The 25,870-nt window shown below is 35.0% G+C and overlaps 1 protein-coding gene across 1 annotated transcript; it reads left to right on the forward strand.

Annotated features, from left to right (window-relative positions):
• Nucleotides 1-1,842: 1,842 nt before the first annotated feature.
• Nucleotides 1,843-3,066, forward strand: LOC133193263 (uncharacterized). Its single transcript, XM_061329221.1, has one exon. It carries the CDS (start codon nt 1,843-1,845, stop codon nt 3,064-3,066), a length of 1,224 nt encoding a protein of 407 aa, XP_061185205.1.
• Nucleotides 3,067-25,870: the final 22,804 nt, after the last annotated feature.

Genomic DNA, 25,870 nt, shown 5'->3' on the forward strand with positions numbered 1-25,870 from the left:
CGTTAATAGGGGTGGACACCGATTTCCGAAGAATGAAAATTTACGGAAACAATGGCTAATTGCTATAAAAAGGGACCAAAAACCCGGAAAGTTGTGGCAACCGAGTTCCACAAGTGTTGTGTGTGGGAAACACTTCCAAGAAGCTGACTACATTCAAGTAACTAGTTATGGTATGTTTATACAATTGATTTATCGTAAAAAAATTTTACTAACTGTTTGTTATGTTAATCTTTGGATTTTTTAAATTATCAGCGTCTAACACTACAGAAGTTCGTAATTAAATCAATGAAGTCAATGGAAGTCACTCGTTTCACTAAGCCATGAGCTATGCGGTAGCATAGCGAACATGGTAACGCATAGCTAGCTCAAGGCTTGGTCAATCGAGTGATTTCCATTGACTTTATTGATAAAATTGCTAACTCCTGTGGTTGCATACAGTACATCATTGGGCAATCCATCATTGGGTTTTGTGAGATGCCTGGGCCAAGGAGGTCTGATCTGAGGTTTTTAAGTCTGCGATATATTGTTAAAAATTATACAATTGATAATAAATGAAATAATTTCTTGAAGAATTTGTCACAAAATAAAATACATTTGTAAATTTTTACTAAGATGTTACTTTTGATATTTAATAGTACTAAAATTAAATTTTATTTAAAGCCATTTTTATTCCTGTAATTTACTAGGCTGAATGATGAAAGAATCCCTGTTTATATTTGATAGTATGTTATTTTGCATTTGACATGTTTTTTGATAGTAAAGACTTTCATTTATGGTACAATGAAGGCCTGACTGAAGTGCTCAAGAATACTTACCATACCGATGCTTTGTCCATGGACCTGAGCTGAACAAAGATTACAAAGGAGTCTTTTTTTCCCATAGCTTTCTTATCTTAGATTAGATTGCTCTTATCAAAAGTCTTTTATACAATGTCCATACCTTAAGTTGACATTCATTATACTGACCCATGATACTGACCTACTGTACAAAAAAATGTTGCTGTAAGTGTGATACATCAAGAATATAGAATCAGAATTGAAAATCATTCCTCAGATACTTTGGTTTGTGGGTTCGACTCCCACCCAGGGCTTATATTAAGTACAAAGTTCATGATCTCATCATATGCAATTTTGAATTTCTTTTTGTCTTTGATTGAATTTTGTTTTTAAAATTAACAAAATTTGTTTTTGGTTTAATTTGTATATTTCTTTTTGATTTTTAAAACATGTACCATTAAAGTCATGCACTTTGTCATTCTTGGTGAGGAGGAAACTGCCCTGTGCCTCCAGAAAAGTGTTTATCAATTTACACTGTACTATAATTTACAGTTTTAAAAGAGGACTTGACAAAATTTATAACAGCTGTATTTTTAAATTATTGTGTATATATATATATATATATTACATGATCTTTTCCAGTTAATCCTGATCTATCAGAGAATACTCAGATTGACCGACATTTCTAATAAAAGATTTTCTCTTTACATTTTGACAATTATCCTTTACAGAATACTTTAATAAATCTAGCCTTTATAGAAAACAACATAACAAATATAGCCCTTAGATTTGGTCAATCCTTAGATATATGGACTTCACAGAAAAACAGAAAAATTTATTGACCGAGCAAGAAGTGTGAGGATGATAAACTTTTCTGTGATGTCAATATATCTTCTATGGATCGACCTCATGGAAGAGCTTTATTTGTAATATCTATCTATCTATCTATCATCTATCTATCTATCTCTATATATATTTATAAATATATATATAATTAAATATATATATATATATATATATATATATATATATATATATATATATATATATATATATATATATGAGAATGGTGTGTTTATTATTGCATGCAGGTACAACACCTTTGAAAAAACAACTGAAGGAAAGTGCTGTTCCAAGTTTGTTTTATTGGACCGAGGGCCTCAAAGAACCTTCATCTTCAGAACCTGGAACCTTAAGATCCGGGAGGGAATACATATCACATCAGGCAGAAAGGACAAGTTGTAGTTTTGAGGCATTTGAAATTCCTACTGACTTGGTTTCCCAAGAGGAGGTTATTGAGACTGATGATTCACCTACTCTACTCTCTTCAGATGAGCCATCACAGCCTATCCATCTGTCGGTGAATTCAGCATCCCAAACACCATCAAGACCAATGCTCAGCATTGAAAATTTCATTACTGATAATGCTGGTATTATGTTCTACACTGGGCTTTCATCGTATCAAGATTTTACTTTTGTTTTGCAAACTTTAGGTGAAAGTATATATCATTTGAATTATTTGTACTCGCAGGTTGAAAATATGAACATAGAGGATCAGTTTTTCCTCACTCTTATCAAGCTTCGACAGTATAAAACCAACTTTGAACTTAGCCGATTGTTTAGTATTTCAGAATTTTCAGTTTGCAATATATGGATCACGTGGGTGAACCTCATGTCCTGCCAATGGAGGGAGATTGATTTATGGCCAGACAGGGATATTGTAAGATTTTTTTGTCCTACAGATTTTTTTCATAAATTTCCAACAACGAGAGTCATTGTTGATGGCACAGAGTGTCCTGTGAAAAAGCCAAAACCTCCGATTGCTCAGCAGAGTACGTTTTCAACATACAAAAACAGGAACACGATCAAAGTGTTAGCTGGGGCCACACCAGGTGGGTTGATTTCATATTTGTCCCCTGCATATGGGGGATCTACATCAGACCGCCAGATTGTAGAAAGATCCAGTTTGATGAATTTATGTGACAAAGGTGACAGTATTATGGCGGACAAAGGATTTAATGTACAAGATCTCTTTGCGCCACATGATGTCACTATAAACATCCCTACTTTCTTCAAAAACAGAAACCAAATGTCAAATAAAACTGTTCAAAGAGACAGGAAAATATCAAGCAAGAGAGTCCATATTGAACGTTTAATTGGTTTAGCCAAAACATACAAAATTTTAACTCAAGCATTGAATACAACTGAAACAAAACTTGCATCAGAAATAACCTTCTGCTGTTTCATGCTGTGCAATTTCCGTAGATGCATTATTCCAAAACATGCTTAAGAAAAATAAAGAAAAAATTTAAACACACAAATATTTGTGTTTCTTGGTTACATTAGCACAAAATCACTTACCGGTGATTTTAATTTGAAATTACTTTAGTGATTATTATCTAATCACATACACTGTAAGTTCTACAGAGTTGAGCATATAATGAAAAAAAATCTATCAAAACCAGATGTCTGTGATGAGACCGTAGCTGTACTGGTGTGTCCTTTATAAAGAAAGATATATCTTAGTATAGTCTACTTATGTAAAAAAAAAAAAAGCTAAGCAGACCAAAAACTGTCTAAGTAGTAGTGTTTTAAAAGAAGTTGAAGAATTTCTATTTAAGTGACCATAGCTACACCATTTGTTGTAATCAAAAGCTGATTAGAAATATGTATCTTAGTATAGGCTACTTCTGTATCAATTTTTTTGACTGGACTAAAACTGTAGGAGTAGTGATTTGAATAATTTTTTACAGTTGGACAGACATAAAGATGCACAATATCAGATGATGCACACCTTACCAATGCATAAACTCTTCTAGTCTCTGATCATGACAAGTAGAGCTAAAAACTTGAATTGCAGTGATATCAGGACTGAAATACATATATACTAGATGTTCAGAATGAAAAATTGTAATAGTGCCTGAAGTAAAACTTTTCCAAAACTGCATTTTTGAAGTAAGATTGATAGAAATCATCAAGTTTCTTTACCATTGCTTGAATGAATTGCTCATCTCTCTCAATACAAACAATTTTCATGTCTTTAAATGTATAGACCACAAAGTCACATGCATTTTTCTTGCAACAAAATAACTGTCCTTGTACTTGGTAAAAATAATCATGGGAAGTGTCCAATGTAAGTCTTCCATCTATTTGTTTTAGATAAGGCACAGTCTGAGGTGAAATAATTTGATTCTTAACTGAAAAGGGGCATTTTATTTCTACAAGTTTGTCTACCTCTTTGACATAGGCATCAGGAGATGCCGCTATATAGGGGTGTGATTCACTGACAAATATTCCACAGTCTGTGGTAACATTGCCAGTGACCTCTGAATACTTCTGTAAGGCTACGGTTTCATATTGCTGCCCATGAAGTATAGGTGCAGCATAAATGGGATGTGATGCAGTCAAAGACTGTGCCAGTTTTACGTGGTCAGTTTTATCTGTTGCCTTACAGATTCTACCAAACCGTGAAGAGTGAAGTCGTTTGCACCTCTCTGTTAACCAAAGTTTGTTCTTAGACTGACCTTTTGTTTGTTTTTCAATTAGATCTATTTTATCTGAAGAAATGTAAGAAATGTTCTGTTGTCTTAGCCATATTTCTGAGAGTTTTTCTGAAGAGTAATCATGATCTAAATCTACTCCATAAGTGTTTGCTGGTGGAAATAGTTGTGAAATTGGTAAATTATTAACTGCTGAATGATTTATGCACCTGTTTCTGAAGAAATCGTTGTAACCTTTTGTTTTCCCGAATTTATTTGGACGAGGGTCAAAATTCACGTCGATATCTGACCTTGCTAAAGGAAGGTCTGCAGCTTTTATTGGACTTCCAGAAAATTTTTTGCAACGCAGCACAATTAAGGCTGCAGTAAGGAGGCGGGGCCTAATTTATACGGGAAATGCTTACTAGTACATCACAAAAAAATATAAGTTCTTCAAATTACCACAAAATGAAATGATTTGCTATTTTAAACTGTTGAATAGCTTTATACTACATCAGTACTAAGTAGTGCATGCATTATTGTCGTTGGTTAAATCCCACATAGCAATATATAAACAATTCACTGATCGCAATGCACTTGTCAATGTGACGTCATATTGTAAAATTTGACGCAGTTTGTATGCAGTGAGAGGCGGATCAAGTTATATTTATACAATGAAAAATGTATTTTGTAATTAAATAAAATATAAATTGTAGATATATAAGAGGCCATTGACTTGGATGCGATGTCTATTTCATGATTTTATTCATATACTTCCCGTACATTCCCAAAACAAGCGATGCTGTCGTATATTTGCAGATTCATTGAAGGGTAATAGAAGGGTCGTAATAAATCGATATATTGCAAGGGCATACCTTCAATGAATTATGACAAGCTTTTACACATAAACTCAAGAAGTATGAAGATATTTGAAAAGTGCTGCGAACCTGTTGAAATCTTGCAAATGAATTAATTATATCTATATTTAATGTACTTGACCGGCAAAATATTCAACATACGGTCCAACAAATGTAACTTTAGCAATTAGATAGTAGAATCTACATAGGTTCGCAGCACTTTTCACAAACTACAAAGAGTGTTGAAAATAATTATATGTAAAACTTAGATTTTTAACTTGCAATATTAGAATTTATAGATGACCTCAATACTTCAGGTATATTTGCTAAAATCACGTGACTGCCACATCACGTGACAAGTCTAAATAAAAAATCTAATCGTCCTCAACATGTAGTTTTCAACCACATTGCATTTGTCCGATAATATTAAAGTCCTAAAAAGAAACGCCCATCCTTGTAAAGAACGTATTTTCTATCTAAAAAATTCGCCGATATTTCCATTTGGCACCTTAACTGTACTGCGAATGATGAAATGTCTGAATTTGTTGTGTACATGTTTCTTCTGTTAAAATTTCTTTAGAGGAAGAGAATTTGGTAAGTGCAAACAAAAGTGTGCACACATGCTTGCAATGGGCTGTTGGACCCATGCCTGCAGCACACTCACATTGACTTTCAAGCAAACAACCATCTTCATCCACACACACATCAATTTTGTAAGACACACTCTTTTTCATTTGTGCACGACACTCACTACGAAAATAATTCAGGTTCTGAAAATATGCCAAACAAATGTACTTCAAGAATCTGTTTTCATATAAATTTTCAGCATTTTTGTCAATACTTTTGTTCCTCTGATTCAGAAAGAACTCTACTGCTGACATTTTTATGTTCACACACACAGTGTCTTGATTAATATCTTTGTATAAGGAATGTTCTGGCACACTCATTACAAACTCCTCTCTCTCTACATTCTCAATATCTTTTCCAAAATTTTGGTTTCTATCATAAGCTTCTAACCTACAAAGCAAAATTATACTTAAGACAGGTACACATTAAACTCTGGCGGAGGCACAGGGCAATTTCCTCCTTTACCACGACAAAGTACATGATTCAATATTTAAAAATTTAAAAAAAGCTTACTAATATGCATAATTACTGATATATTATGAGAAAAGACACAAGATGAAACATAAATTTCATATTTATGAAAAAAGAGTCATGTACTTTGTTAATATGTAAGCCCTGGGTGGGATTCGAACCCACAAACCAGAGTATATATAAAATCAAAAATGTCTAGTACAATCCGTGTATTTAGCTATGTAGCTTGAATTATCTACTATTGCTTTATTAAGCAACTTAAAGTAGCTTTATTTAGCTATTTTTATGTAACTTTTCACATTAACCTACTTCAGGTAGGTGTATAAAGCTATGTAGGTAATTCGGACAATGTAACTAAGTATAGTGATTGTACCAGACCTCTATATAACATGTTTCTTATTTACCAACAAACTTACCTTCAACTAACCCGAAAAATAAACCTATAAAAACCTATACACTAAAGTATATAGCTGCTATACTTTGATATTTTCAGAGAGACCTGTAAAAATAATCATGATAATGGTGGAACAGTTAATCTCAGCAAGATTTGTCGAGACTAAAAATTTTGAACAGACATCTCTTCCCAATCTCAGACCAGTGCCACACAAAGTGGCTTGGGAAATCTTGCCCAAAATTTTTAGTCTTGACGAATCTCGCTGAGATTAGCAGGTGCAGAACAATCTCTTCATTTAGCTATATAGCTTTATTAAGCTTTTCAAAATAGCTTGACAAAGCTATTTATATGCCGTTTTTTTACAAATATGTTTTTTGTAAGAAATAGACAAGAAGTCGCAAGTATTTGACTATTCATATATCTACTATGGGTTATCAAATAAGCATAGTTCCAACATTGCAGCTGATGAATACTTTTAAGCAAAAGATGAATTTCATTGTTTGAAGGATAACTGTACATTACCTTGTGTGCGGTGAGGCATGGATAAGTATGATTGCTTCTTATTGTGCTGAATTATTACCAATCAATTATCTTGTTGACCATAACTGTCTTTATATTATATTTCATTCAAGAAGAAACTATGTAGTCACAGATCAATTGCTTTGTATAGCCCCAAAACTTTTATGGACCTTTGAGTGCAAAGTCTCTCAAGGAGACACAATTTGGTGAGTGATTTTTATATGCATTGTTTTCAGAAGGGTTCAAGGTTGAATATTATCACTGCACCAAGGTGCAACTTTTTGTACATGCTGAAAAAATAACACATTTAAGATAACAGTGTGATAAAATAGCTAAATCAAGCTATTTTGAATAGCTTAATGAAGCTATATAGCAAAATCAAGCTATATAGCTAAATCAAGAGATTGCGCCGGACCTGATTAGTGGAACAGGTCAGAGGAATCTCGGATTAACTATCACACTGAATATGCTGACTGATCGTAATACTTACACGTTTCCAATAAAAAGGAGGCTTTATATTCTTTCTATATGCCATATATCAATTATGTTTGTTTATTTTATCGTAATACATATAATATATACAGTAATACTTCTATAGAATATGTCGAATACAATGACTTCGAAAGTTCGTTTTCAAGGACAACAATAATGATGCTTGAATAAGGCATAGAAGTTATGATTCACCTATCTATGAGCTCTGCCTTTCTCCCCGAGCTCCTCTTTTTCTTAATTCATCTCTCAGTCTGGGAAGATCCCATGACCCATATCCACGATATCGCATACTTGGAACACTGTTTATTATCCGTGTCGCCATTGTTCTAGGACCGCAACGTTTGCTGCGCCACCTGTATTCAGGTGAAGACAACTCGGACGGTACGATGAAAAATGTAAGCCATTAGATATTCCTTAAAAGTATTGACAACACTTAAAAATATTTATTTTTTATGAAGCCTTTGATGAATCGTATGAAGAAGACAATCCAATTTATAAACTCGCATTCAAATCAATAACATTCTCCTGGCCAGTCATTATCTATAATTAGGTTAATAAATGAATGTCAATTCAATTTCAATTTTTATTTTTCTCTTTCAAGTTATAAATTGTCATTCTCAGTTTTATGATTCACTTACAAAAAAACGGCAATTTGTCTCCTTCAAAAACAATCAGGAGTATCGGTAATTTTTTTCAAAAAGAGAACCAAAAATATACAATTTTGGTTCCACCTGGCCTGAAGTTCAGTGAAATACGATGAAATTATAAACAAAGACAATGCTTGTTGGATTGTGGTATACCAGGTATATCAGGTGCCGATATGGACAGTGTGGGAAGATGGGATGCCATTGGTATTGAGCGGACGATGGAACTAGACTGTTTAGGGAACTACGTAAAGATTGGAACAGGGCTTCTGAGATGCACAGTTAGTGGACAATGGACGACAGACCTCAGCTGTGGTAATCATTATATTATATGAGCAAGCTATACGGAAAAAAAAGATATAGTTTAGACTGTAACATTTGATATTACGTTATTGGTGAAAAGATGATCCTTTGATCCACCACCCCCTCTTCCCGCCTTATTTCAAAAAGTTATAAGAATGGCTTTTAAGCCATGTAACACAAGCATCTATACTAGCTCCATAGAGCTTGTGGCACAAAATGCCGCTCACTCTGCAAGCTCTTGAAGCAGTGTCGGTGGGAGAGAAATTTCATACTGTGCTGCACTTTGATCCAAATTACCCTTTTTCCTGCAGTTTTTCCTCTGTGCCCAAATATTCCTTTATACTACAAAGTTAAATGTTTTTCTATACCTTAACACGGATTCTCGTAATAAATATAGACCTAAAGCAAAGGGATCGCCGACTTACTCCAACGCAATGAATGGATGTAGTTATAGTTAATATATTAAAGGTTTTTGTTGCATATCTGTCTTTTTATGCCCCCGTATCGAAGATTAGGGGGTATATCGTTTTTGCCCTGTCCGTCCGTCTGTCTGTCTGTTTGTCCGTAAAAACTTTTAACATTGCCCATAACTTTTGATTGGTTGAAGCTATTGCTTTTATATTTCACATGTGTATTCCTTGTGACAAGACCTTTCTTTGGGTACAACCATATTTGACCTTTTGACCTTGGACCCAGTTTTGCAAAATTTTATCTAACTTTAACCTTGGCCATAACTTTTGAACAATTGGTGCTAGGGCTTTCATACTTCACATATGTAACCCTTGTGACAAGTCCTTCCTTAGGTTACCAACAACTTTGACCCTTTGACATTGGAGTTTGACCTACTTTTGAAAAACTTTAACATTGGCCATAACTTTTGAACGATTGGTGCTTCGGTTTTCAAATGTAATCCTTGTGACATGACCTTCCTTTGAATACCAAAAACTTTGACCCTGACCTTGAAGTTTGACCTACTTTTGAAAAACTTTAACCTTGGCCATAACTTTTGAACCGTTGGTGCTAAGCCTTTCATACTTCATATATATAATCCTTGTGACAAGACCTTCCTTTGGATACCAACAACTTTAACCCTTTGACCTTGTCCTTGGCGTTTGACTTACTTTTGAAAAAAACTTAAACCTTGGCCATAACTTTTGAACAGTTTGTGCTAGGACTTTCATACTTCACATATGTAATCCTTGTGGCAAGACCTTCCTTTGGATACCAACAATTGGAATCCATTGATCTTGACCTTCGAGTTTGACCTTCTTTTGAAAAACTTAAACCTTAGTTATAACTTTTGAATGATCGGTGCTTCAGTTTTCATATTTTACCTGTATATGTATTGTGAGAAGGACTTTCCTTAGGCACCATTATTTTTGACCTTGACCTTGATGTTTGACTTACTTTTGAAAAACTTTAACCTTTTCTATATCTATTCATTGGCTGCTGCTAGGGCGTTCATATTTCACACGTATATTCCTCAAGACAAGACCTTACTTTGGGAACCAACATATTTGATTTGCATTTAAGAAAGTTTAACCTTTGCTTTAAGTTGCCATACGGGGAGCATCAGTGTTTCACAAACACATCTTGTTCGACTTCTTTTTGGAAGAGACACCAATGTCATGTCTCTAGTAATGAAAATGTAACCAACCTTGATGTCCTTTAACCATAACCAAGACCGTCCAAATATCTAGTTTCTAACATGTATAAAGAGGCAGTATGAGTTCTGAGTTTATAATGAATATGTATCCATATTTAAATGAATACAAACTTAGTATTATATTTTCAAAAAATGCGTTCGACTATATGGTTGCACCGTTAACATATTTTACAAGTATATCTTTCTTTTGCAGGATGGCACACGTTTGAGAATCATCCCTACTTGTTCTTTCCTGTTTTAACAACGTGGGAACTTGCTAAGGTTTATAGCTATTTATATAATGTGGTATTATCACAAGAATCAAGTTATATTTATTTTTAATGTGAGCTTCAGACGATTAATTAATGTAAGCTGGTTTATGATATGTGCTACATTTCTTCTATGCAAAATTAAGTAACATATCACAACCGAGTATAAATTCGACCATAAAATTTTCATGCAAAGACAAACTTCATTAATAAGAAACGTCTAAAAGTTGTTAGGGATCTTAATAAAGTATACCTACTGTGACACATCTATGTGACTTACTCAACTGGAAGACTTTGGAGAAACAATCCTTTGTTCTAGAATTTAGGAAAATAAACCTAAGTTACATACATATAAGATATACTTATGAATTTTAATGAATGCAGTTATGTTGATGTTTAGAAACAGTGTGTGGACAATGCAGCGTATTTGGTAGAAATCGAATCGTGGAAGGAGAACAGATGGATTCGTAACCTTATGTACGGTATGTTCTTTTAATCGAGTGCTTTTGTTTTATCATTAGCTGAATTTTTTTTTTTTTTATTATAAATGGCTTTAATTTTATAACTTGAATTAAATAGTATTGCCAACTATTTAACTAAAAAATCCGCATCGGTTGGGGCGTTAGATTGAGGTACATGGTTTTTAGCTTATATTTAATGCAATTGTCTATAATGTTCAGAGTTTTATAAAAATCAAGGACATGCATTATTATCTAATAATTCCAATCTTAATTTTATTTCTTGATTTCCTGTGTTTTGATTGGACGAGAGCAAATTCAAGAAAAAGTTTATACATCGATAAATCTCCAAACCAGAACTACTTTCTTGGCCTACATGTAGCTTTATTGTAAAAAGGAAAAAGAAAGAAACAATTCGTTACTTTTAGTCTGTTTTAGCCAAATGATTACAGAAATTTTAAATTATATAAAAACAATACTGACGACATACAGGACTGACAGACGGGAATGTAAAGTTTATGTCACTGTCAGATCACTAGCTAAATCTCTCATAGGATATTATCGTTCCTAATGCTAAGCAAATCAGCTCAGTTCTCGGTAGCTGATAGGAAAAAGAAACGTACCTCAGACTCTTGCCTTATTAGCATCAAATTCATATTTCTACATACTATATTCTGTCCCGTCTTTAAACAAACCAAAGCAAATTAAGGGTGTCGTCGGTATGCTTCTTTCATTTAAGAGCGTCTTTCGTTAATGTCAACATGGTCAAGGACGAATTCTTCTGAAGTCTACCTGTATTTATGATATTTGTTGACTTGAGGAGGGATTCTTGTCTGGTTTCTGACTAGACGAAATATTCCAAGTATATTTGCTTGTATGTCTTATAAACTTAGCTGTAATGTATTTAAAAGATCATATTTTTCTTTACTCATCATAATTGTACAATTTTAAATAGAAATGGTAAACTGAGTTTGAAATCCATAAGGGACTATATTTTTGACGCAACTGCGGCGTATGAAAATATCCCCTTTTCTGCCTATCAAAATCACTTGCAGAACATTACATTTGGTTAATTTTCTTAAACAATCAAAGACTTGAAAAAATTTTGATATGTAACTAAAATTAACAATAATGCCCTAAAGTTTTAAAACATAGCAAATAAAAATGATTTTCTAAACAAACTACAATCTTGTTAGCTTCTGAAAGCCTCCAATCTTAAAACAGATTTGAGCAAAAAATCAGTAAAAAGTGTTTTTTCTCTCTTACTAAACGGTCAAAGCTTTTTGTTTTTGTATCACTTTGTATATTTATATGACTACTTAACCATATGTAAAAATAAGAAATATTTAAATATAAGACGTATATAAAAATAACTAATATATCCTAAAAAAATTAAGAAAAACAGAGGAAATCCGGATTAGCCAATATCTATTTATGTTAAATAATGCCAATTAATTTGATAGAATCATCTGATAGACCCGATATGGTAACATCTTTTTGTTCAAAAAGAAAAAAAACATGAGCATGAAAATTTTATGGTCGAATTTATACTCGGTTGTGATATGTTACTTAATTTTGCATAGAAGAAATGTAGCACATATCATAAACCAGCTTACATTAATTAATCGTCTGAAGCTCACATTAAAAATAAATATAACTTGATTCTTGTGATAATACCACATTATATAAATAGCTATAAACCTTAGCAAGTTCCCACGTTGTTAAAACAGGAAAGAACAAGTAGGGATGATTCTCAAACGTGTGCCATCCTGCAAAAGAAAGATATACTTGTAAAATATGCCCGATATGGTAACATCTTTTTGTTCAAAAAGAAAAAAAACATTTTATCTTTTAAAAAAAAAAGTAGGCATCACATGATTAACAACAGTAATTTTTTTACTCTAAATGTCAAGGAAAAAGATAATGACCTTGACCTGACCTTGTTTCTAAAATAAAACGGTCAAATTTAATCTAATTGATACCATCACTTAGTGATATTGTCTTCTTGAATCTATGAAAATTTCATTAATTTTTAAATACAAGAAATATGAGTAGAATAAAAGAAGAATCCCTCCTTAAACAATATTCGAAGAGTTTGTATATGTTTGTTTTATCAAATGTTTTGATAATTAAAGTTAAACTTTATCGATGTTCATCTCGATTACGTTTCATTTCATTTCATTATATACTCGGTTGTGAGGATTTAGGAGCAGAAAGATTTTGGACTTGTATCGGTGATATAGTAGCAATTCTATGAAACGGGACAAAGAAAGCATTTTTATATTATTGACAATATGAATTTGTTATAGATGTAATTCTCTATCTTGTTCTCACAGTCACGGTATCTCATTCGATAGAGCGCTCGCTCCGTGATCGGAAGGTCGTGTGTTCGAATCACTGCCGCGAATGACCTAAGTCGATAAAAAATAGGTAGCAACTGTTCCTTTGCAAAGCGCTTGGCACTTTGAAGTGAAAGTTGCGGGTCCTTTGGATGAGACCGCTTGCCACGGCGGGCGTTGGCACGATGCGCAGCAATGTTAAGGCTTTCCGAAGCTTTAAATGCGTTCAAAAAATAACACTGCATTGCAAGGTCGATTTTTATTGGTAGGTTTTATACTTAAGTACGGCCAATTTATATGGAGAGTTTTCTGGGCTATATATAAACGTATTTGTTACGATATCACATGATCTCCTTGATCACGTGCCGGTCATTCCTTCTTTTTTGAAGTGTTTCACATAAATCGCTTCGACGCAGGTGATTAACACAATTATTATTAACTTTTGGTCACATAAGGCTAAACAAAAATATATGTGGTTTCGGTTACACTTCCAAAAAAATTAGGGTAGGTAGGTAGGGATTTTTTTTTTTTTTTCAAAATGATTTTCTTAATTTTTCTAAATAATACCTATCACTGCTTTGCAAATGGCATTTAGATGTGATGTGATAATATACTAGTCAATATTGGTAGGGGACACCTACATGCTAGCTCGCTTTGGACTTAATACTATTAAACACTTGCACTATGTTTTGCAAGGAGGTCGTCATTGCTGAAACTTAAACTTAAACCGGAGCCATTGATGGAAATCGGGGAAAATTCCGGAGAAAACATGAAAATTGCCCCCACAAAAAGTTTAGGGTCGGGGGTAAAAATAGGGAAGGTCGGGTAACCGGAACCACACATATTTTTTTATTTGGCCTAAATAAACTCGTCGCATCCTTGTGAACCCGAAATGTGCTTGGGAAAAGTTATACTATTACTCTGGTAAAAAATATTCCACAATAAATTCAACTTGCCGACAAATTTGAGGGTATTTTTCACTCAATATCGTCATCTGAATTAAAACAAAGCCATCACACATTTTTCCCAAGCAAGATTCAGTTAGAGGTGAAACTCCTCAAACAGATTTCCACAAAAGATCTCAAATAATTCCTCACTAATCACCTGCGCCAGGCTCTTTTATACACATATTATAAATTCTACCTCTATCCAAGGGTATAAAAAAGGTAAATGTCAAACGTATATTTTCGTATATATTTTGAACACGCTGACTTTTAAACAAGAGTAATAAAACAAAGTTATCTAAAATATTCGGATATATAAGATGTTTAAAAAAGGTTAAAACACGTTTATTTTACACTACCTTTCTGACACTTTATATGCAGATTGAAATAATGTGTCAAGCTTATGACACTCTCCCCATCAGAACAGCTCAAGCTTGCTGTGACTTGATGTCATTTTCAATTATGACGTCATATATTTGTAGTTCAGAGAAGTGACACAGAGTACACTGCAATATTATCTGGGAAGCCTTAACGTACCTGCGTGGGGACAACCCTCAATGCTCAGTGATCTATTATACTAAATAAAGCAAGTGTAAGCGGGTTAATACATGTATATTCAATCTCTCTCTCTCTCTCTCTTTTCTCTCTCATTGATTGATTGATTGTTTATTGTTTAACACCGAGTAGGCAATATTTCAGCCATATTTCGGTGGATAATTTAGTTCATGTAATCGTTATTTGAAAGGTTTTGGTTTCTCTGGTGGCCCCCAGTGAGCCTACTCTTTTTCGAAACCCAGAGAAACGATCTTTTACGTGCCAAGGGGAGAGGTGTAGTAATCCTTGAAACGGGGCTGGCGCGGATCCAGCTTTTTTTTTCAGGGGGGTCTACCCCAGTCAAATAAAGATCCAAACCAGAAATTTCGGGGGGGGGGGTTACTCGCTGACTTCTAAAGCTTCATATCTATGACTTTTTATTCCAACTTAACAGGTATCTGCGTTTTCAAAGGGGGGGTGTCCAAGGTCAGATTTATTTGGTTTAGTATATACATTAGGTAACTGCAAATTCCAGGAGAGGGGGTACTGACCCCCCCCCCCCCTTTTTTTATATAAACATATTTCTTTTAGATTGTCAATTTTCTTTGTCTGCCCCTCCTCCACAACACGGTTTTCTGTTTGTATACAAAAGTGTTTAGGCACTTTTTTGTTTGTCATTTTTTTTAGTTGCACCCCCTCCCACACTGAAAAAAGATGCTACATATAAGGCTAAAGCGCTTATTATCTTATTGATTTTTTATACAGTTAAACTGCAAAACCTTTTGGAATCGTGACAAATACCAGTAATTTATTTTTTTCTTTTTAATACAATTATGCCACACCCTTGTAAAATTAGACAAAAATTGAATCTCCTTTACTCTGTCAGATTGTTCTGTCTTCCCGAAAAGAAGTTTTAAGTTTTTTACATTTGATTTATATCTTTGAGACGAAATTTAATGCTGGGAAAGTGACTTTAAAATAATTTGTGTAATATAAATTTGTGTCTAATTGACAAGTTGAAATTTCCAAAAAATTAAGTTCCGTGGCTTATGTAAAGGAAACTAGCAGACAGACAACTGAGCTAACACAGAGCAAAATAGAAAACGTAAATGTGCACATAGTATAGCAACAGGGACGACCCTGGGAGAATTTTTTACTATAGTGTGTCATCACAGATTTCCCCATTATTTTGACTGTACGGTTACATTTTTATTCCAAAAGAAGGAGAAATGTAAATAGGCATGGAGACTGACAGACAGACGTTCAGACTTTATTTTGAAATTACAGGTAAGCTCAAAATTCAAGTTTGTTTATTTGATAATTATTCAGTAGAAAATTCGGAACTTGGGGAACTTGAATTAGAATCATCAAGTATTTGTCAATTTTCGTTTTAAAATGTACTTAAGAAGTTTATTTTTCAGTTTCTCATTTTCTCTTACAAGTTCTTTGTAGTTCTCTTCCTTTTCCTTCTCCCCCGGTCTCTCTCACATGCCCTGGCGTCCTCTCTGGCCCATCTCAATCGGATGTCCTCGGGGTCGACATAATTTTCTCCATAGCTGTCATCTCCAGATTCCGAAGACGATATAGACTGTTCCGCTGATCTCCTCGGCCTGGACTGCGAGGTCAATCTGCACTGAAGCACACCTCTTGGCCTACTGCCAGTACTGGGTCTAGAGGCGGAGGGTGCGTCACTCTGGGAATGTCTGCTTGGTCCTGGATCCGGCGGAACAGAGCTGAGCGACCTCCTCTGAAGTAAAGTTGTTGCCCGTCTGGGTCCAGGGTGCAACGTTGGGTTGGGCTGGTCTGGTATTGTCTGTGATCTGCAGATCTGCTGGATTTGTGCACCAATGGCTCAGTTATCAACGGGCTCCGCTGGACCAGTCCAACTGGCCTACTGGGTCCAAGGTCCGAGGGGGTGTTAGTCTGGGATTCCGCTGATCTGCTGGGCACGGAAGGCGCTGTACTTAGCGATCTTCGTCTACTGGGTCCTGGAGAAGAGGGCGCTTCACTGAGAGATCCGCGCTGGCTGTTTTTGTTTCCCACCGATCTGCTAGGTCCAGAGCTCGGGGAAGCAAAACATATTGATCTGCGGTAATCTCTGTTGGGACAAGGGGGACTGCAACTTCAGTTCTCCTTAAATGGCGCCCTTCCATGATTTCTGTTTCCAAAATATTTTCCAAAAAAAAATTCCCTTGAATGACTACATAGTCTATAGAATTTGACTTGTCCGTCTTATAATACCCCATCCAAATGACAAAAATCTATACACCATCCACTATTTTTTTTTGTCATTGTTGTTACATGTCATTTTTTTAAATGTCATATTTAACATGGATATTTGTATTTTGCATAAGTGATATGAACTAATTAAATTCAAAAGGGGAAGAAGGCTCTAACACTTTTCAAATTTAAAGTCCGTAAAGTCTTCTGTCATTATACAGGTGAAAAATAAATCACAGAAAAAAATAAATAATCTTATACTACCATTTTTCATAGTATAATTTAGAAATTTTCTTGTGCTTACATTTTTCTCAATTTTCAAATCGGGATCGAGATCCCTCCGATTCAGATTCGTTTTAGATTCATTTTCCCATTCGGATTCGATTCATATTCAGAAACATCTCTAATAAGTTGGTTAAACCATTATGGGGGCTGGGGGTTTGTGCACTCATGCCAAACTAAATGCGTAATAAAATGCTCCCGCGCCTACTGTTCGGTGCCATTAAAGTGAAAGTGGCATTTTTTCCCTGAAGATACTTAAAAAAAAATAACTTGGCATGTGTTTGCATACTTCTAAACCCCTTTGCAATGTTCGTAAAACAGTATCATAATTGGAGTGCGACGAGAATATTGACTTGAAGTGGTCTTAGAAATATAGAGAGAAAATCTCCTGATTATGGTTGAAGAATTGTAGAGTAGTTGTGCATATAACATTTCGTCGTATACATGAATTCGTCTTTTTATTAGGTCACCTGAGTCACTCAGGTGACCTATTGCTGTCCGTTCTCGTGCGGTGTGCGTCGTACGTTAACATTTGAACATTTTTAGCTTCTTCTCTGAAACCGCTTAACCAATTTCAACCAAATTTGGCATATAGCATTAATGGGTAAAGGGGAACACAAATTGTGAATTTCATGGTCCCTGCCCCCTTAGGGCCTGAGGGGTGGGGCTAAAACCACCAAAATTAATGCAATCTTTAAAAATCTTCTTCTTTACTCTTGGACATCAAGCAGTCAAACTGTTGGCATGATTGTAATAAGCATTGTGCCCTCTACCAAAATTGTGAAATTCATGGCCCCAGGGTCAGGGGTTCTGGTGCTAGGGTGGGGCTGTATAGATCATATAGTGAAAGTGCATTATTTCTTTGAAAATCTTCTTCTCTGCTCTTTTGTATTAAATAAACTAACTAAGTACATAGTTATGAAGAGCAAGAGGCCTCTTCCAAAATTGTGAAATTCATGACCCCATGGTCAGGGGCTCTGGTGTTAGGGAGGGGCTCTATTGATTATATAGTGAAAATGCATTAATTCTTTGAAAATCTTCTTCTCTGCTCCTGGGTATTAAGTAAACTAAGTACATAGTTATGATGAGCATGGCTGCCTCCTCAGAAATTATGAATTTCATGGCCCCAGGGTCAGGGGTTCTGGTGTTAGGGCAGGCTCTATTGATTATATAGTGAAAATGCATTAAGTCTTTGAAAGTCTTCTTCTCTGCTCCTGGCTATTAAATAAAGTAACTAAGTACATAGTTATGATGAGCAAGAGTGCCTCTTTCCAAAATTGTGAATTTCATGGCCCCAGGGTCAGGGGTTCTAGTGTTAGGGCTGGGCTATGTTGATTATATAGTAAAATTGCATTAATTCTTTGAAAATCTTCTTCTCTGCTCCTGGATATTAAATAAACTAAGCACATAGTTATGATGAGCATGGCTGCCTCCTCAGATATTATGAATTTCATGGCCCCTGGGTCAGGGGTTCTGGTGTTAGGGTGGGGCTCAATTGATTATATTTGGAAAAGGCATGAATTCTTTCAAAATCATCTTCTCTGCTCCTTGGTATTTTTCAAACAAAGGAAGTGCATGGTTATGATAAGGAAGAATGCCTCTTCCAAAATTGTGAAATTCATGGCCCCTGGGTCAGGAGTTCTGGTGGGGGGGGGGGGGGAGAGAGCTCTATTGATTATATAGTGAAAATGCCTAATTTCTTTCAAAATATTTATTCTACTACTGGTTATAAAGTAAAGAAACAAGTTTATAGTTAAGATGAGAAAGGGTGCTTCTTCCAGAATTTAATTGTGAGTTCGTGGCCAATGGGTCAGATGTTCTGGTGTAAGGCTTTATTTATTTAATAATTTTGTGAAAATGCATTTCTTTGAAGATCTTCAATGCTTCTGGGGATGTTCAAGGCAAACAGAGTGAAAGTTTTAATAAGCAAGGGTATTTTTACCAGAATTTTGAACACCTGGACCATTTAGTCAAGTGTTCTGGTCCTGTCCAGGGCTCTATTAACTTGTATTCTGCTGAGCAAAGTTATTCCCCTTTGCCATTCACCTTGATAATTAATCAATGTAAATAATGTATTTGAAAGCTTAATAGAATAAGAGAATTATGCAAGAAAATTCATTGTATAATAAAAAAAGTACTTTCATAGTTTTAATGACTTGGAAATAATAGATGGATAAAAATGAGACAAAAATAACTTATCTTTTTAAATCTTCTTCAAAGGCCGAGAGAGGACATTATGAGATGTAATAATATGGGGTTAAATAATAGACATTTTGTTGATAGTCTGCATGGGAATAGTGATAAATTGGGGGGGGGGGGAATAGATACTAGACCGATTATTTTCTTGATGCTAATCATACTATTTTTCAAACAAAGGGCAACAAAGCTTCATTTATCAGTTTTTGGATCCTCTAAATTGATGTATTGTACTCAGGTGACCGTTAAGGCCCTTGGGTCTCTTGTATCTTAAAGCAAGGAAAATTACACTACCCCTATACCCAAGCAATTAGCGATTTTACAGTAAATGATACATAGTTGAGCGTCATGACCCATGAATTCGAATTTCTTTTGCTTTACGTACATTTAAGTAAAAAAAAAATCTACTTAAGGCTTTACTGACGGAATTCAATTTGTCATCTTGCACAGATTATTGTATAAAAACGCAAAGTGGTGTAATGTCTGGATTGGTGCCAGCGATATTGCAAGGGAAAGCATATTCACCTGGAGCCGAAATGGCAACCCAGTCACAATTTCACAAACTGGGCTTATGGTCAGCCAGATAATGCAGACCAAGCGGAACACTGCGTTCATCTTATTAGAACTGGGCAATGGAACGACGCACCCTGTCATGGTTTACTCTTTTATTTGTGAAAAGAACGTTGAGTTGAATTTCAGCGGGTATTGAGGTATAAAGAGTCATTCTCTGTTAGCATCAAAATGGGCTGGAAAATGACTGTCACCGATTTTGTGAAACTTGGTGAAATAATTACATAATAAGCCCATTTTATATACAAAAAAATGGAAATGCCCAATTGGACTTGTTTCCATGGCAACAGGTCACGTATTTTCGCACATTGGTGGAAAATACCAATAAATGTTATTTCACCATATCAATGTATATGTAAAAAATATAGTGACTATTATTAAGTTTTTTCCTAAAATAATTTGTACTTTCTATATAAGAAAGTAGCAAAAATATTGGACCTGCCAATAAATGCCAAGTGATGTTTTAAAAATGCTTTTAAAAAGGGGGAGGGGCATAACAGTATGCACAAAAACGCAGTCACTGTTGGAATATAATGATTCTCTAAATTTTACCCTAAACAATAATGAAGCATTTTAAAAATGAAGAGCATATTAAAAAATTAAGAGGTATTATTTGATTTAAGAAAAAAAGATTGTAAAGTTTGTAATATTTATGCTAATTGATCAAGGCCATTTTTTTTTATTTCTATTTATTGGGGGTGGGGTGAGGGGTCTCATTTTTAAAAATTTTTTTAGAATGCATATTTGATCGTTCTGTTTTCATCCCTATAAACCAAAAATGTTCTGTGTCATTGTAAAGTTGAAGTTATATAAGTGGTTATAATTTAAGGTAGAAGATGAAAATATATATAATTTGCATGTAAGATGCACCATATAAAGATGTGTATAAACATACATGTAGAACACTTAAACCAAAAAGTTCATCTTAGCCTTATAAGAACTGTTGAGTTTATTACCGAAACTGAGTAATATTTGTAGTTTCTTTGATAATTAATTAACAATGATCAGGATACATGTACATCCTACATATTTTTATCAGGCCGGGATATTCATTTTAGCTTCAAATATTCTGGTGTAGAGTCTAGTGAAGATTTGTTTTTGTTTAAAATTTGGAGAAAAAGGAGGGGGATAACACAGAATAGATCTCAATGCGTATGACTTTAATGGGGGGGGGGGGGGGTAATAATATATCTTATGCAAGCAGTTATGGACATCTGGCTCTTGTAAAATATTTAGAGTCTTTGTGAATACCGGTAATAATTGAACTATATGGGATTTTGTTGTAGGAAAGAGTAGGAATACTATTTGGAAATTAGATTATGAGCTTGTGATGATTTTACAAAGAAATATTCAAACCCAGATAAATATGCAATGACATCATTATGTGGTGGCACAGAAAAAAACCCTCTAAAATGCTGAATGAGGACCGGCAGATATTTTGTCGGATACTAAAGATTCACAAAAAGAAAGTTTCCTAATTGTTAGGCCATTATGTACACACTGAATTGTCGACGGATTTTTCCGTTATTTACCGTTCATGACAAGGAACACACGGCGGGTGTGACCGATCGGCAGGGAATGCTCAATCCTCCATGGCATGTGTTCCCACCTATGTTTTTGGAGGTCTGTGTTTGTTCTGCTCCCGATTTGTATTGTTTTAATGGACTTTGAGCCTAAATACTGTTCGTTATCTCCATATTTCATTCCTCTTCCTGAAGTTATGCAACCAATAAGCATAATAGGGATGCTGCTATATAGAAATGAAAGATGATATAATTGTATTGGAAATACCTGCTGGTATTTCATTTGGAAACTTAAACAAATTCTTTACTCAATGAAATTTAACGATTTGTCTCCTAAATCAATAGATCATTTTATAGGTTTGTCAGATTTATTCGTGCAAGTCTGTTAAATATATGCAGGTGGGTTTTTTTAACTTGATATTTTGCTCACCAAGTTTAAGAAAGTCATAACCAGAAAGTTTGGGTAATTATGTTGTTTTGTTATTTTATGCTGTAGTTCTGTTATTTTATGCTGTAGCTCTGTAATTATATATTGTTTTTTCTGTAACATGTGTAGTTCTGTTGTTATTTGATGTACTCCAGTTATTAAATACCGTACTTCTGTTTTTATATGCTGTAATTGTTATTTTATGCTGTTGTTCTTTCATTATATGCTGTTGATCTGTTTATTATATGCTATAGTCCTTTTAATATATGTTATACTTCTAATAGTATATGCAGTATGTTATTATATTCTATCATTCTGTTATTATATAATGTAGATTTGTTATTATATGCTGTAGATCTGTTATTATATGCCGTACTTCTGTTGTCATATGTTGTGTTCTATATTCTTTTTTTCATTTTATGTGCTATGGAGGGTGACTTAAGGGTGATTTTCTAAAATAACTTTTAGATTTTAAGAGATACAACAGGCGTTTAATTGGGTTTCTTTGTTTGCAGACTTGTTTTATATTCCTGTGTAGCAGAATTTAATCAAAATCTTCTATATGAGAAGAGAAAAATACTTGCCGTGGTCTTCAATTCGACATTCATATGTATCGACAGTGTTTTATCAATTAAATAGTTATTTTCATTCATATGTTGACTCTATATATCCCTGTGAACTTGGGATTAAAGACACCACAGAGTCTTCCACATGAAATATGGAGATGACGAACAGTATTCAAGCTCAAAGTCCATTAAAACAATACAAACCGGGAGCAGAGCAAACTCGGACCTCTAAAAACATCAGAAGTAGGATCAGGTGCCATGTAGGAATGAACATTACATGCCGACAGGTCACAACCGCCGTGTACTCATTGTCATGATCGGTAAATAACGGAAAAATCCGTCGACAATTCAGTGTGTAAAGAATGGCCAAACAATTAGTATGAAAAACGCCGGGAGGCATATGACTGTATGATAGATCGTATTTGTTAACAAGGCCATTGTATCGACCACAGAACTTATAAAATGATGACTTTAAACGAGACTTCTGATATTCTTGTTTCATCAACTTGTTTGTCCGTAACTTACCTCGTTAAAGGAATTGTTCATACGTATACGTAGAGCTTGCTTTGCGTATATCGAATCAACTGAGAGATACATGTATACACCCCATATGCAGTGATGGGTATATTGCTGCATAAGTAAGGGAAGTTGACGATTGAAAAGTTTGAAGTCAGCACGTTTTTCATGAATCTTTGTTGTAAGATTTCTATAAACATCTTTTTCTAGTAAAAAAATCCAAGTATAAAACAGTTGCTTCAGACTTTCTGTTATCTTTTATTTCAAGCTCACTGGGATATATCGTGTCGACATACGGATGGAAATAACTATTGTTAATTGATAATACGTCGTCCATATATCTAAATGCCGAGTTGAAGCCACAGCAAGGTATTTATTTTTCTCATAAGATTTTGAATAAATTCTGCTTCATATGAATACAAAAAAGGTCTGCTAACAACGGGGCACAATTGGTACCCGTTGGAATTCCAACAGAATGTCGGAAGACCTGGTCTCCGAAAACCCATAGGTATTGTCAAGCAGAAACTCCAGCATCTTATTTTTTCAATATCAACTTAAGAGTACTTGTGTGTACAATCAGAATGTTTTTTGATAAAATAATTTTGCAAAAGACCAATAACAAGGTAAGTAAATTTGCGAGTTCCATTTTTATTGAAAAAAGCATCTGTCAATGATGTCAAAAGCCTGGACTTCAATTAATCATGGGGAATGGTTGTATAGAGAGTTGAAAAGTCGTAAGTTTTATGCTATTGATTTGGGTAAAATTTTGTAATTTCAAATTTTCCAAAAGATCCTTGGAGTTTTTAAGTATCCACAGCTGATTTACACCACTTCTCGAATATATTGTTGCACAGTACTCCTGAAGTTTCTCCTTCACAGCTGTTAATATTTGTGAGGATTAAAGAAAGAGGCTTGAGTTTTGTTTGTTTGTTTGTTGTTTAACGTCCCTCTCGAGAATTTTTCACTCATATGGAGACGCCACCACTTGCCGGTGGAGAGCTGCAAATTTTGTCCTACACTCGGCACTTACGGCCATTGAGCAGTGAGGGATTTTTTTCATGCCAGCACCTACTGCGACACGGGACCTCGGTTTATACGGTCTGATCCGAAGGACCGGTCTCCACGTCCCACAGTGGGATTCGAACCCGCGACATAAGGATTAACTCCTTACGCCGCGACTCTAGAGCAGACGCTCTAACCACTGCGCCACGCGGGCGACTAAAGAAGCTTAGTAGAACATTTACTGGTTTGTAAGGATTCTTATGAAGTTTCGGAATCCAATATAGATGTGGTAATTCAAATTCATTTTGATTGTTGGGAATATTAAAAATATTCAAAACTGACATATGATTTTGAAGAATTTCCTCATTAGAAAAGGGGCTTTGGATATAAATTGGATTGCCACTTGTAGAATTAAATCCCAGTTCTTCAAGAATATAGTTAAAATAATGAGCCTTACAATTCATATTCGGATGTTTAACCGTATATAGACGATAAAGGCCAATTAACAAATAAATTGTAGGGCAACAGAGATGACTTCAGCTTTTCTGTTGTCAACTTTCTTGATGTAGAATATTTCACTTTCACCTGCTTGTGGTGTTTATGACCCCCCCCCCCCCACCTATTCGCTACTCAAGAGCTTGCTCTCAGTACGATCAATTTTCAAGAGAGGCATTCTACGCACTGATAAGGTGATGTTACATGGCTTTCAACAACCTCTATTATAGTCGTTATTTTGTAACTTCTTTGATCGTAATAATGACCTTGTTAGGAAATATAGCCTTTCATTAGGTCGTATTTTGGCTGACCTGTTTCATACCAATTGTTAAGCCTTCGTTTTTATACTGAAATTGACTACTGAAAGTTCCGTCTACACGTTCAATACAGAGGGCTCAAGGCGTGTGTGACTGGTCAACAGGGGATGCCTACTCCACCTAGGCACCTGATCCCACCACTTCTAGGGGTTCGTTTTTTAAGCCTTTTTCACATATTTGCACTGTTTATAGATTTTTTTTTTAAGTCGATCAATGTTATCTTCACTTTTTAGCTCACCTGAGCCGAAGGCTCAAGTGAGCTTTTCTGATCACTTTGTCCGGCGTCCGTCTGTCTGTCCGTCTGTCTAGCTGTCTGTCTGTCTGTAAACTTTTCACATTTTCGACGTCTTCTCAAGAACCACTGGGCCGATTTCAACCAAACTAGCCACAAAGTATCCTGTGTAGGGGATTCAAATTTGTTCAAATGAAGAGCCATGCCCTCTTTCAAGGGGAGATAATTAAGAATTGGTGAAAAGTTAATAGCTTCTTTTAAAAAAATCTTTTTCTCAAGAACCAAAGAGCCAGGAAGGATGAAACTCATGTGCAAGCATCCTCAGGTAGTGTAGAATCAAGTTTGTTCAAATCATGACCCCCGGGGGTAGGGCGGGGCCACAATGGAGGATCAAAGTTTCATATAGAAATATATAGGAAAAACCTTTAAAAATCTTCTTCTCAAGAACAGCAAAGCCATGATGAGTCATATTTATATGGAAGCTTCCTCAGGTAGTCTATATTCAAATTTGTTCAAATCATGACCCCCGGGTGTAGGGCGGGGCCACCATGGAGGATCAAAGTTTTACATAGAAATATATAGGGAAAATCTTTAAAATCTTCTTCTCAAGAACATCAAAGCCATGATGAGTCATATTTATAGAGAAGCATCCTCAGGTAGTGTAGATTGAAGTTTGTTCAAATCATGACCCCTGGGGGTAGGGCGGGGCCACAGTGGAGGATCAATGATTACATAGAAATACATTTATATAGGAAAAATCTTTAAAAATCTTC

This window comes from Saccostrea echinata, unplaced genomic scaffold, assembly GCF_033153115.1.
Source record: "Saccostrea echinata isolate AGI-Se365-2 ecotype Australia unplaced genomic scaffold, CSIRO_AGI_Sech_v1 ptg000027l, whole genome shotgun sequence".
In the NCBI taxonomy this organism is placed as follows: Eukaryota; Metazoa; Mollusca; class Bivalvia; order Ostreida; family Ostreidae; genus Saccostrea; species Saccostrea echinata.